Here is a 12833-nt window from a genome sequence, read left to right on the forward strand (position 1 = left end):
GTGCAGCCTTTCCAACAATGCTTAAGGAAATGTCCGAGGTAGGCTTCCAAAAGCTGCGGGGCATTCAGTCCCAACGTAGCCCCTAGACCCCGCCCTTACAGGGAGAGCTGGACCGCCCCGAGGCGGAGGGGGAGGGAAACCACTGCCGGGGAACAGCCGCCAAGAAGGCCAAGCACTTCCGGTACACAGCAAACGAGGGTCGTTCAGGGTCAGCAGACTTGCAAGTGAGGGCCGGCCCGCAGGTGGCGCATACGGACTAAAATGCATCCCGAGGTATCCGAACACAGTATGACTCGAGTCGAGAAAGTCTTATCCCTTACCCGCCCTAGCGGACACCAAGGTCAAGCGGCCGAACGCGCGCCGCCATGTCGAGTCCAGAAGTTTAAGTGGAGCAGGCGGAGCCTAGCGGACGCCCGCGTCGGCGCGATGACGTCACAGACCCGCGCGGGTAGTCCGGTCTCAATCCCTTCTGCGGAAGCTTCCTGGGCGGGCGTGGTCCGGCCCTGATAGGCGGGGCCGGGTTGAGTGACGGCCCGGCCCCGCCTTCCGGATGAGGGACGGGGTCTGGCGTGGCGAGGACGAAGTTCTACACGGAAGTGCCTCAGGCCTGCGTTGGTAGGGTGGAGCGCGGGGTGGGCGGGCGGGGGGCAGATTCCGGCCCCCCGGAGGTGGCTCCCGGGCGAGTGGGTCCGCGTAGGCATCCCTGGGGGGTGTTTCAGCAGCGACCCTCGTCCCGCCATCCCCAGACCACAGGGTGGGGGGACACTGGGCCTGCGTACGCTGGGTCGGCCCCCCTGGAGACCCATCCCCTTCTCTCCTCTCCAATCTGAAGAAATTGAACCCAAACCGGGGCTCGGCTGCAGCCATTGAGCCTCCTTTCGCATAGGGCCTGGCTCTGCGCATCAGAACGAGGGTTTTCGGTTCCTAAATTCCAGGCCGGGGCCAAGTGCCTAATCTGAAAGTCCCGGGACCCCCGAGAAACCCCTGAGGGCATCCAGGGGGAGCAGTTTGGGGGGGGCACTGTTTTATACACGTGGTGCAATCGTTTCCCCTTAAGTTTCATGAAATATAGTTTCATTGTTAGATTTGTTGCAAGTATCAGGTGATGCAGATGTCATTTCTTTGAACCTCCAGTTGCCCTCACCAGTCATGACCTCAGTTTGTCTTGAGAAACTTGGGTATGAAATACACTGCATCGTTGAATAATTGAGTATTGCATTCTTGAATAATTGAGAGCATCAGGTTAAAAAAACAAAACAACAGCAACAAAAAACGGATGCTCACGATGGAAACGGTGGGGAGGCAAGACAGGTTTTAAACTCACTGATGCACTCGCAAAGAGCAAATGTGTCTTTCATTTGAAGTTTGCTACCGTCTCTAATGATTTTACCAGTACCCCACACCCCCAAAAGTATCAAGAAAAAAGGACCAAATGCCTTGCCAATGGGAATTTAACCATTTGGTCTTTACCAAGTAATTAAAAAGTAGGTTGCATAGTCTATGTACTGAACAAATGTAGACTGTTGTAATTTTTTTTTAATTAATATGATTGTAGTGGGTCAAGACGAGAGAGGGAAAACTTTCCTTGAAAGATTTGGGTGTTTAATTAGACTTTAATTGAAAAGATTATGCTTAGAACAGAGAATTCTGTATATAAAAGAAAGCCTTGGAATGATGACTAGCATAAGAGTACACAGCGTGTGGAACAAACTATACCAACTTAACGGGCATTTTTGGGTTTTGTGTCACCAATTTCACAGCTAGAATGAAGCACATCAACTTGTCGTTTGCAGCGTGTGGGTTTCTGGGCATTTACCACTTGGGGGCAGCATCCGCACTTTGCAAACACGGCAAAAAGCTCCTGAAGAATGTCAAGGCCTTTGCCGGGGCTTCTGCGGGATCCTTGGTTGCTTCTGTCCTGCTAACAGCGCCACAAAAAATAGAGGTAATTAAGTAGTAACTAGGCTGTGTTTCTCATCCAGACATGACGCCCAAACAACGAAGATGATTGTTAACTATATACTAAGTTAACTGCAGAGAGATAATCCTTTGCCTGGGAAACAGAAAAGGTTGACTTCTTTTAAAATTTAATCATTCGGGATCTCTTCTCTCCATTTGGAAAAGATTATTATTTTGAGTGACAACAAGACAAGGAAATAAAACCCCTTCTTTTACTCTTGAGTGTTTATTTAGTCTTAAGATTCCAGCTTTGTTTCTTTCAAGCAAAGGATATTTCTCCATTAACTGATCATGAGAAGAGCACAGAGCCTGTTCTCAAGGCCTTGAACATGTGGCTGATAAGTCTTTGCTTGCTCCTATTTACAGACAGGCATATAAACTAAAATGTTGGCCTGTAATCTCTTTTTTTTAAATTTTTATTTATTTTTGGCTGCACTGGGTCTTCATTGCTGCACGTGGGCTTTCTCTAGTTGTGGCGAGCAGGGGCTACTCTTTGTTGTGGTGCGAGGGCTTCTCATTGCTGTGGCTTCTCTTGTTGCAGAGCACGGGCTCTAGGCACGCCGGCTTCAGTAGTTGCAGCACACGGGCTCAGTAGTTGTGGCGCACGGGCTTAGTTGCTCCGCAGCATGTGGGATCCTCCCAGACCAGGGATCGAACCTGTGTCCCCTGCATTGGCAGGCGGATTCTCAACCACTGTGCCACCAGGGAAGTCCCTGTAATCTCTTTTAAGAGGAATGATTTTGGAATTTAATTTGTTTTTCATTCCCACAGTAAGAAGACACCCTGAATTCCAAGCAGTTTATCTAGAAGTAATAAAAATAAGCATTAAGTATTTCATTTAATGTAATCTATGTTTTTAAAGTCTGTTTTCTGCTTCTAGACAGCCATCAATGCATTCTCTGTGAGAACTAGCTTCTGCAGGTGGAGAATATTCTATTTGTTAATTACTTACATTCTCTAGCAGCTTGGAATAGTAATCAAATAATGATTAACATTTCCTTGCCCAAGGATGAGTTTGTTACATTTAAATGTTGAAATCCACAACATTTTAAACATCAGAAATCTTGTTTTCAAATCTCTGATGAGCTGCTTATAGAAGAGAAACTGGACTTTAGACCACTTATTCAGAAATCCACTGCTCTTTTTCTTTTTTATATACTAGAAAAGTGATGGAAAATTTTAGAGATTGTACAGGATGAAAACCTGAAATCAGGGAAAGTATACATGAAGTGTGCAAACTCCCCCCAGAGTAGCAGACTCATGTTCTTTGAATTGCAAGCTAGTCCCTCCCAGCTCTTTATTTCCTTTCTGAAGCAGGGGGCTCCTAAGGGGTTGTTTACTCCTGTTCAGTGCAGTCTTTCCTTCAGGTGGGAGCAAATCCCGAGCTTTGGATTTGGGTGGATTTGGTTTCGAATCCTCAGCAGATTTCGAAATATATTAAGTGTGATTTAGAATTAGACTGATTTGGAAATACTGTGATCATATAGCCCCTTCATTGAAATTCTGTGACGTTCAGACATTGAATCCTTTACCTGAATTTGTGACTTGATAGCAGTCTGATTACCTGTTCTTATTTACATTTTCGATAAATTGGAGATCGAGTCGTATTGTCTCATTGTGTTGGTCAGACCTTAGGGGTAACTCTTTATCGGGCGCTCATGCTGGCAGGTGGAAAATGATCTCTGGATTCACCTAGGGCATCCTCGTTTCTCCTTTCTCAAAATCAGTTTTCAGCCATTTGCCTTGAGGTTATTTTATTTCTTTTCTCTTGAGCATTTGAAATCTACCCCTTGAAGGATGGCTTTGAGCTTTCTTAGGAAACTGTTTTCTACCTACTCAAGTCCCTGTTAGCTCAGTTCTCCCTGTTGATATATGTTCTTCCAGCTTCGTGGTGTTGTGACAGAGATGTGAGTAATGAATCCAGTTCCGAGCTGGTGCACGTACAATTAAGAGCAGCACCTGACGCTGGTGTATTTTAGGTGGCAGGCAGATTTAGACTTTGATATGTTAAAAGCTCAGCGCAGCCAGCCTTTCCTCAGCCCTCAGAATTTGCCAGGCATGGCGTTAGACACAGCGGGGGGCTAACTCAAAGATAAGTGCATTCCTTAATAGGTTTCCAGTGGCCGTGCATGTATGTGTGTGTGTGTAACCAAAAATAACACAAGAAAATAAGCTGGGTGTGCAGTGTGGCTTAGTAGAAAGAGCATACACTGGGGGGGCACCCCCATTTCTCACCTAGAAGTCTACAGCGGCTTTTTTTTTTTTTTTTGCCGCCTGTTAGCCCCGACTGGGGGGACTTTTATGAAAGACCAGTGCCCCAGGCTAATCTCCAAGGACTCTGATCCGGTAGAGTCATCGCAAGTCCCTTCTCTGTTGGTGGCGGTTGTGTGAATCGTCAGCACTGTTGTAGAGCTGCAGTCCGAATGTTCTCGAGGCCACAAGATTGGGGTGGGTGAGGAATTTAATTATATTGGAGAAGCCTGTAGAGAAATGTGCTCAGTTACAATTAGAACCCAGCCGTCAAGGATTTTCCACAGGTGGGCAAAGAGCCATGTGAGGTGGTTTAAAAAGAAAAAAAGAAAAACATATTGCAATTGGCAGACCATATAGCTTGCCTGGGGACCAGGAATGGTGGGTGAGGAGCAGGCCTCGTGGGGATGCGTGCCTGTGCAGCATCCGACATCTGGGATTGGCTTTATACAGTCCAGGTGCCTTGTGTGATAGGCACAGGGTTCTGGAACCAGAATCGTAATGTTTTTGACAAAACATAGGGTCACCTATTAATTTTCTTTTTCAGGAATGTAACGAGTTTACCTACAGTTTTGCCGAAGAAATCCGAAGGCAGACTTTTGGGGCCATGACACCCGGCTATGATTTCATGGCCCGATTGAGGTACATATAGAGTACATTTCCCCTACCGCCCCCCCCACCCCGAAGCCTGTGAAGACAGAGGATGCTCTGCATACCTTGTAGCAAGCTCAGTCAGCATTCTCTCTCCTGGAACATTTACAAGGCGGTCCGTAATTCAAGGTGAATCGTGCAGTGCGTGGCCAAGCCACTCAAGATGGCTGTGCGCTTGCTCTCTGTACATCCCCTGCTCGAACAGTCCTTGCTTCATCTGCACCCACTACTCTCACAAACGTGCTTCCCTCCTGCCCCAGCTAATCCTGGGCCAGAGCGGCTCCACCTGGTAGTTTATTAAAGGGAGATACCTGCCCTCCACGATGGGTGTTAAGCTGGCGGGCTGTGAGCTGCTGGTTTCTATGGTAACAGACGAGCCCACCTGCCATCCATTCCCCATATAAATGGTGGCGTCCTTCGCCCCCGGCTATCCAAGATGGCTGCCGGCTGCCGAACGCGATGGGGTGTGTCTCCAGGACTCTTTTGCTGTGGACATGTAAGATTCCCCCACCCAGTAAGCCCTAGGTGTCGCTGTCACCGTCTCCGGGCTCTTTCTCGGGTCTCCAGTCTGGGCAGCTACAAGGCTTGCAGGCCCGTGGGGCGCAGCCCGACACGCGGGTCCCTTTTTCTTCTTCAGGAGCGGAGTGGAGGCGATTCTCCCTGCCAACGCGCACGAGCTGGCTCACAACCGCCTGCACGTCTCCATCACCAACACCAAGACCGGAGAAAACTACTTAGTCTCCAGTTTTCCCTGCCGGGAGGACCTCGTTAAGGTAACATGGCCGCTTTCCTTGTTGGGGGAAATGAGCAAGTGCTGATACACGTACTTCCCCCCAAACAGTGAGCGCGCCCGCGTTCTTTAGATCCAGCATATTGCATACCACGCCTGATAGATGGTACACGCTCCAGAAACCATGCGTCTGACGGATGCATCCGCTAGTATCCCTCCGAGGCTCCCAGAGGCCTCCGGAGTTGCTCAGTGTCTTTTTGTTTTGTTTTTTGCGGTACGCGGGCCTCTCACTGCTGGGGCCTCTCCCGCTGCGGAGCACAGGCTCCGGACGCGCAGGCTCAGCGGCCATGGCTCACGGGCCCAGCCGCTCCGCGGCATGTGGGATCCTCCCGGACCGGGGCACGAACCCGCGCGTCCCCCGCATCGGCAGGCGGACTCTCAACCACTGCGCCGCCAGGGAAGCCCAGCTCAGTGTTTTTTTCTTGTGATGTTCCGTGTGCTCACGTTTATCCTGGGATTAAACTTGAGCAGCAAGAACCTTTCCTTACATTGATGTAGATAATACTTCTGCAGTTTGTGTAAGACTTCGTCTCAGCACTACCGTATTCGGTCCTTCCACAGCCCGGTAAATCAGGCAGCACAGGTGAGATTACTGTCCTTTTGTCGCTTTTTTAAGAGAAGAAACGGGTGGAAAGGTTTTGCGTGACCCACCCCAGGGTGTACTGATTGCCAGTGGGAATCCAGGTCTCTTACCTTTTCACTCTCATGTTCCCTTTCCTTCCTTCCATTTTGCGTGGATGCCTTTCTATCCAAACACATGTGAAAGTTGTTTGGGAAATCATTGCCTCTGGGATAGGTCAGCTGATTTGCAAATAACAGCGCATTGCTAAGGTAATACATTAAATATTTTAAATTTGAAAGGGTGCACTTCTCTTAGAAAAGCCAGGCTATTTTCTTCTTTGTCCTCTTGTGGGAATCGTAGCAAGCTTCAGGTGATACAGAGGACGTGTGTTTGGATACAGCAGCAGGCAATAGATTGAGAGAGCTACAAGTTCCACCTGAATTAGATGATAAATGCATTAATTTTTACTATCAAAACTCACTGTTCGAATTTTGTGTTTGAATGATATGATTTGAAATACCTAATGAAATGTTTAGCTGACAAGTAAAATTACTTTGTGACTTAAGAGATTAGCATATTTTCACTCCCGTCTCTCACTTATACATTAATAGTCATTCCATCTTAGAAAAATATTTTTCTATAACATTATTATACTCTTGTGTAGACTTAAAAAATAGAAAGGGAGAAGCTGATAATCCGTGCCTGAATTGTCACAAATTGTCAATGCCAACGCAGATATATCAGGCTTGCGGTGGTTAGAATACCTCTTCTTTTTGGTAAGAGAACAAGGTTGGGAGCAAAAGACTATCATCCTATCATGAAACAAGAAGGGAATTCTACCCACAGTTAGTACCTTCTCCTTGAGTCTGTCCGTGGCTACTGTATCTACAGTGGCCGAGCCCCTGATGTTTCCAATATTCCGCCCTGATTTACTTACCACTGTTCCGCATACGAATTTTACTGCTCTGTTTACGTAGTTTTTGTCTATCTTCCTTCATGAGAGTGTAAGCTCGGGGTGGGGGTGGGGGTGGGGAGGAGGGTCCAGGGCCTGCTGTGTTCTGTCCACTGCTGTATTCCCAGCGCCTGGTACAGTGTCATGTCCATCAACCTGTGCTCCGTGAGTGAATGGGAATGAATAAATCAATGAACTAAGATGGCATCTATTGAAAGAATGAAGAAGCTGGATCCTTCATGTTCAATGATCTGTCCAAATGTAATTGAGCTCGTTAGTGGCCCAGCCGGGACCACAGTCCAGGCCTCTAACATTCTGCTTGGTAGCCATGCCCCCCTCTCCCAACGCGAGATAAAATCACCCTCTTAATTCCTTTCATGTGGGAGTGTCGTGAGCTGAATAACGTCCCCAAAGATGTCCACGCTGTAATCCCCAGGACCTGTGAATACGGCGTCTCCCATGGCAAAAGGGATTGTATAGATGGGGTGAAGGTGAGGGTCTTGATGGGGGAGGTGATCCTGGGTTATCTGGGCCGACCCAAACTAATTTAATCACACGTGTCCTTAAAAATGGAGACGTTTGCTGGTTCTGAGACTCAGGAGCCTTTGTATGAGGAGGGCACTAGGGGTGCTCCCCTCGACAGCCAGTGAGGTAGAGGGACCTCAGTCCTACAGCCAATGGAACTGAATGCTACCAGTATCTGAATGAGCGGGAAACCAAGTCTTCCCTCAAGCCCGCAGGAAGGAATGCAGCCCTGCCAACACCTGGATTTTTTTTGCCCAGGTGGATCCGGGCCCGTGCTCATACATTTATTTGTGTGGTTTTTAGCCTTTCAATTTGTGGTAACTTGTTATAGCAGCCATAGCAAACTACTGCAGTAAGCAAACAGGACTTTTTTTTTTTGCGGTACGCAGGCCTCTCCCTGTTGCGGCCTCTCCCGTTGCGGAGCACGGGCTCCGGACGCGCAGGCTCAGCGGCCATGGCTCGCGGGCCCAGCCGCTCCGCGGCATGTGGGATCTTCCGGGACCGGGGCACGAACGCATGTCCCCTGCATCGGCAGGCGGACTCTCAACCACTGCGCCACCAGGGAAGCCCAGGACTTTTTTGATTTGCTTTGTTTTGGATAATAACTACTCAGAGAACTGGTGTCATTACTTGAGTTCATTGAACAGAAGAGAACTAGTTGGCACAAACGTATAACACCTTGTAAGGAGAATCATTGAATAATTAACATATATCCTAGGTTATACGAGAAGCAGTTTAAATGTTTAGTAGAATGCTCTAACCTTTTGCAGAAACTCACAGAAAGGAAGGATAGATGATTCCTTGACAGCAGATGGTGGCTATAAAAATGTATGAAATGTATGCCTGGAATACTCATGAGCATGTAGTTCAAAAAAGTAAGACAGGTGAAGACTGCAGGAGGGAGGGAGAAGAATACGAAGGGAAAATAAAATATCTCCCCCTCCCCCCAACACACACACACTCTGGGCAGTGACATGCTGTGTTCTGAAGAAAGAGGCCAGTGGGAGACCGCTGTCTGGGGTGGTGGTTCTGACCGCCTCATTCAGTGTCGGGGAGAGAAGAAAGGCACTGGCCACTCCCCCACTTCCTTAGCTAGAGACCGGAGGGCGCTGAGTTCCAGAAGCCAAGAGGAGAAGCAGCCCACAGTTTGTAACTGGCGTCTCCTGGGAGCTTTGCTTGCCTGGCTCTGATCCCTCAACCTTGGGTTTAATGTCTATGATCTGGGAAGTCTGTAGGTGACAGACGGAGATTAAATCAATTGCTAGCCAGGACAGGAATGTGGGAGAGTACTAAATATTGGTGATTTTAAATCAATGCCTCATTTATTCTCTTAATTACTAGATTTTTTTTTCTTTTTAATGTCAAGCTCTTCATTATCCACCAGCCGACTGCTGCCTTTTATTACAGATAGGCTGTCTGTGTACCTGAAAATCAAACTAGAAACCTGTATCTCAAAGTGTATGCATGGGTGTCCGTGTGTCTGTGTCTTGTTACACTGTCTTGGATTATCACTTGTTTTTTGTGCATCTCCCAGTGTTCCTGTTTAGGTCTGTCTTTCCCTGATAGTGTCCTCTGAGGCTAATTACGTTTGAGCCTCAGTTTTCTCAACTGTGAAATGGAGATGAAAGCTAATCAGTGTTACCATGGCGAGTAAATTGAAAAAATCATGTAAAAGTGTGCTTGAAATAGTCAAATCCTATAAGCTTGTTAATTACAGTCAATATTTAGTAAATAATGAAGAAATAAGATAATAAGCCACACACATCACTGGTCAGCATCCCTGTGTAAGTCTGTCATGAAATTTTAAGGTCCCAGCTTTCTTTTTGCAGACTGGGTAGGCTTCACCCTTTCTTAAACATTTTCTTCTTTTACCCCTTATCTTTGTTCATGAGCAACATGCTCACCTACATCTATAAAATCTCGGGAAATGGATTACGACCAAGTTTTTGCTGCCTTTAGGCATCTGATTTTTACACCTCTTCAACCATTGACCTGGTGTACATTCACCAATGTGCTTGTGTGATGATTCATACTTAAATTATATTAACTTCACTTTTGGTGGCATGAAAAAATTATTCTTTCATCTGATAGTTGCAGTGATAGTTGATTATTTTCTGAGAACCTCTTTGGACCAATTATGTGGTCCAAAGACTCATTTTATTTGGGATTGGATTTCCATAGTATTTGGGATCTTATGTGCATGGTGATTTCATTCAGTGCTATGGTCTGAATGTTTGTGTCCCCCCCCAAATTCCTGTGTTGAAATCCTAACCCCCAATATGATGGTATTTGGAGGCAGGGGTCTGTCGGTCATGAGGGTCATGACTGATTAGGTCATGATGAGGTCATGATGAGGTCATGAGGCTGGAGCCCTCATGAATGGGATTAATGCCCTTGTAAAAGAGACCCCGGAGAGCTCCCTCACCCCTTCTACCATGTGAGGACATAGAAGTGGGTTCTCAGTAGACACTGAATCTGCCAGCCCCTTGATCTTGGACTTCTGAGATTCCAGAACTGTGAGAAAATAAACTTGTCCTTTCTAAGCCACCCAGTCTGTGGTATTTTGTTGTAGCAGCCTGAGCAGACTGAGATAGGAACTTGGCACTGACAGGTGAGGATGCTGCTGTAACAAATACCTAAAAGTGTGGAAGCGGCTTTGGAGCTGAGTAACAGGCAGGGGCTCAATGAGTTGAGAGGTGCACGTTAGAAGAAGCCTGCATTGCCGTCGGTGATTCTGGTGATGACTCGGAAAGAAAAAAAAACAAACTGTAGAGAGAGCCTCCGTCTTCTTAGAGAGACCTGGGTAGTAAAGGTCATAGTGATGAGGTCTCAGATGGAAGCGAGGAAATGTTATCAGACAATGGAGGAAAGGTCGCCCGTGTTATACATTGACCAAGAATAGCAGGATTATGTTCATGTCCTCGTGTTCTGGGGATGGTAGAACTTGCAAGTGATGACACTGGATATTTGATGAGGTGATTTCTAAGCAAAGTGTTGAAGGAGCAGCCTGGTTTCTCTTGGCTACTTAGAGTAAAACGCAAGAAGAGAGAAATACTTATAGATGGAATTGTTCCTCAGAAGCAAAGCAGAACTTAAAGATTTGGAACCTTCTCAGCCTATGCATACTGAAGAGAATAAGAGAACCTGTTTAGGACACAACAGGAAGTGTGTGGCCATCTGGCCAGATAACCTTGTGATAAGGAGGTTCGATGAGTTGGCCGTCTAGACAGATGCCAGGACCTATATGTAGTCGAAGACCATGGACACAGGCCATTCAGAGATCATCAGGGCAGCTCCCTTCCACGAGAGGTCCCCGAGTACCAGGACCCCCGCCAGCACAGGGCACTGCAGAGACGTCCCACTAGGGCAGTGCCCTGCAGAGCCATGGGGGTGGGGCTAAGCCCCACATTGCCCCGAAACCCCATACTGTAGAGCGCTGATTCCAGCCCTGGGGAGCATCGGCCAGGAGGCCCAGGCACAGAGGCAAATACTCGTCATGGGTCTTTAGCAACTCCTTGATTCGTGGGCCCGTTTACATATTGTGCCCTGAATGTCCCAATGTATACATCTTGCACCTCAACTCACTCATTTTAAGCTCCAGATTTAATTCTGGGCTATCCTTCTTCAGAAGGAAACTTGCAATCAGGAAATCCAAACATATTTCAATATTAGCCTCCCACAACGCATACTTAGGGAAGTAAACCCTTTATTTAAAAGAAAGTCGTACGCCACAGCCACAGCTCAGCAGGAATGACATTGAAATCAACCGTGCCACGGAGGGGGAGGGCTAGTGTTCTGGCGCTTGTCTGAATTGGTACAAAGCATCAAATTTGTGTTTAAAACTGACACCCCGCGTATGTGCTCTGAGAGGGTCTTTTGACATCCCTGAATGCTCTTTGGCACACATACACCCAGGAAGGCGTTCCTGCAGAATGGTGGCCCTCTTGGGAAAAAGAACCCTGTCTCCATTGCCAGGATGGCCTGAATTTCCTTGCACACAGTGAGCGTATGCTCTTACAGCAAGACCTTCTCACGTTTAACCCTGTGAAGGTGAAATAAGGACTGAATTTAAGATTGGTCATTATCTTGAAGACTGGGTGAGACAAATTTGAATCTGTCTTTGAATTTCAACTACACCAGCAGGTTCTGAATACACAGCCAGATTCTCATTAAACTCCACAGTCAACTTTAGGCGTAAATGAAACTGGTTGACAATTTATGCTCTAAGGAAGCCAGGCCACGTAATTTTCTAAACACCCCTTTTCTATAACATGTAAAATGAAAAGAGCTAGTCTGAACGTGTATTGAATATACACTTGGCCATGCTTTATACAGTTGCTACAGGAAGTCGCTGACTTTTATTTTTATCCTTGTGTATTTGGTGAGAAGGAAACAGAAACCAAATCAATGGTTTAACATACATGTAATTCTTAAAGTGCTGGGCTAAGTGACAGGGCAGGAACACTAACTAGGTCCCTGCCTTCTGTATCGGTGTCCTCAACCAAAACAGCCTGCAGACATGGCTAAATGTCCCCACGGGGCTCAGACCCCCGGCCCCCCAGCTTGAGAACCACTGCCCTAGATGTATCGATATTTGTTGGTGAGAAAAATTTCACTGGAACACCAGTGAGGTAAGACAGTAAAAGCATGTTGAGGCCTAATAGTACATGTTTCATGAACTGTCCCCTGCCTTAGAAAATCCTGTTTGCTTGCAGTAAAATGGCAGTAAGCTGACATCGAATTAAGACAAGCCGCTTAGTTCCTATCTATCAAAAGCTAATTTTTCCACTAACCATAGTTTGATATACAAATCACTAGCCCATATAAACTATGACAGAACAAATACACTGATTTTGGGGGGAATGATGAGTATTTTCCAGTTCACTGCACTTTTCCTATCAGTTCAGAGGATTCTTACTGTTACTATATGTATCAAAGTAATTGGATAGCATTTTTCATCTAAACAGCTCAAAAAGAGTTCTAAGCATTAACTTGTGAACTTCACATTATAATTTGACACACGGGAGGTAAAAAACCCACATAATTCTGTTTCTAAGGGTAGTGATTTTTTTTCTTTTTTCTTTTTTTTTTTTTTGCAGGCCACATTTCTGCTTGTTATAGTGAAGTAAGTCATTACAGTTATA

At 46.6% G+C, this 12833-nt stretch overlaps 1 protein-coding gene and 1 long non-coding RNA gene across 6 annotated transcripts in view; one reads left to right on the plus strand and one right to left on the minus strand.

Moving 5' to 3' along the window:
- Window positions 1-393, minus strand: part of LOC132482062 (uncharacterized) — a 32463-nt gene extending 32070 nt beyond the window's left edge. The window contains exon 1 of the long non-coding RNA XR_009530864.1: window positions 321-393. This is a non-coding gene — a long non-coding RNA (uncharacterized LOC132482062). The remainder of the gene's footprint in view (window positions 1-320) is intronic.
- A 145-nt stretch (window positions 394-538) lies between these two features.
- PNPLA4 (patatin like phospholipase domain containing 4) overlaps window positions 539-12833 on the plus strand; it is a 28965-nt gene continuing 16670 nt past the window's right edge. For 2 of the 5 annotated variants that reach the window (XM_060087312.1, XM_060087310.1), the window contains exons 1-4: window positions 539-615; window positions 1761-1945; window positions 4757-4851; window positions 5498-5633. In XM_060087312.1, coding sequence (XP_059943295.1) covers window positions 1766-1945; window positions 4757-4851; window positions 5498-5633 — 411 coding nt within the window. In that variant the 5' untranslated portion in view covers window positions 539-615; window positions 1761-1765. Of the gene's footprint in view, window positions 616-1139; window positions 1179-1760; window positions 1946-4756; window positions 4852-5497; window positions 5634-12833 lie in introns of those variants that run through there. The other 3 variants (XM_060087313.1, XM_060087311.1, XM_060087314.1) reach the window with 3 other exon arrangements.

This window comes from Mesoplodon densirostris, chromosome X (assembly GCF_025265405.1).
Source record: "Mesoplodon densirostris isolate mMesDen1 chromosome X, mMesDen1 primary haplotype, whole genome shotgun sequence".
In the NCBI taxonomy this organism is placed as follows: Eukaryota; Metazoa; Chordata; class Mammalia; order Artiodactyla; family Ziphiidae; genus Mesoplodon; species Mesoplodon densirostris.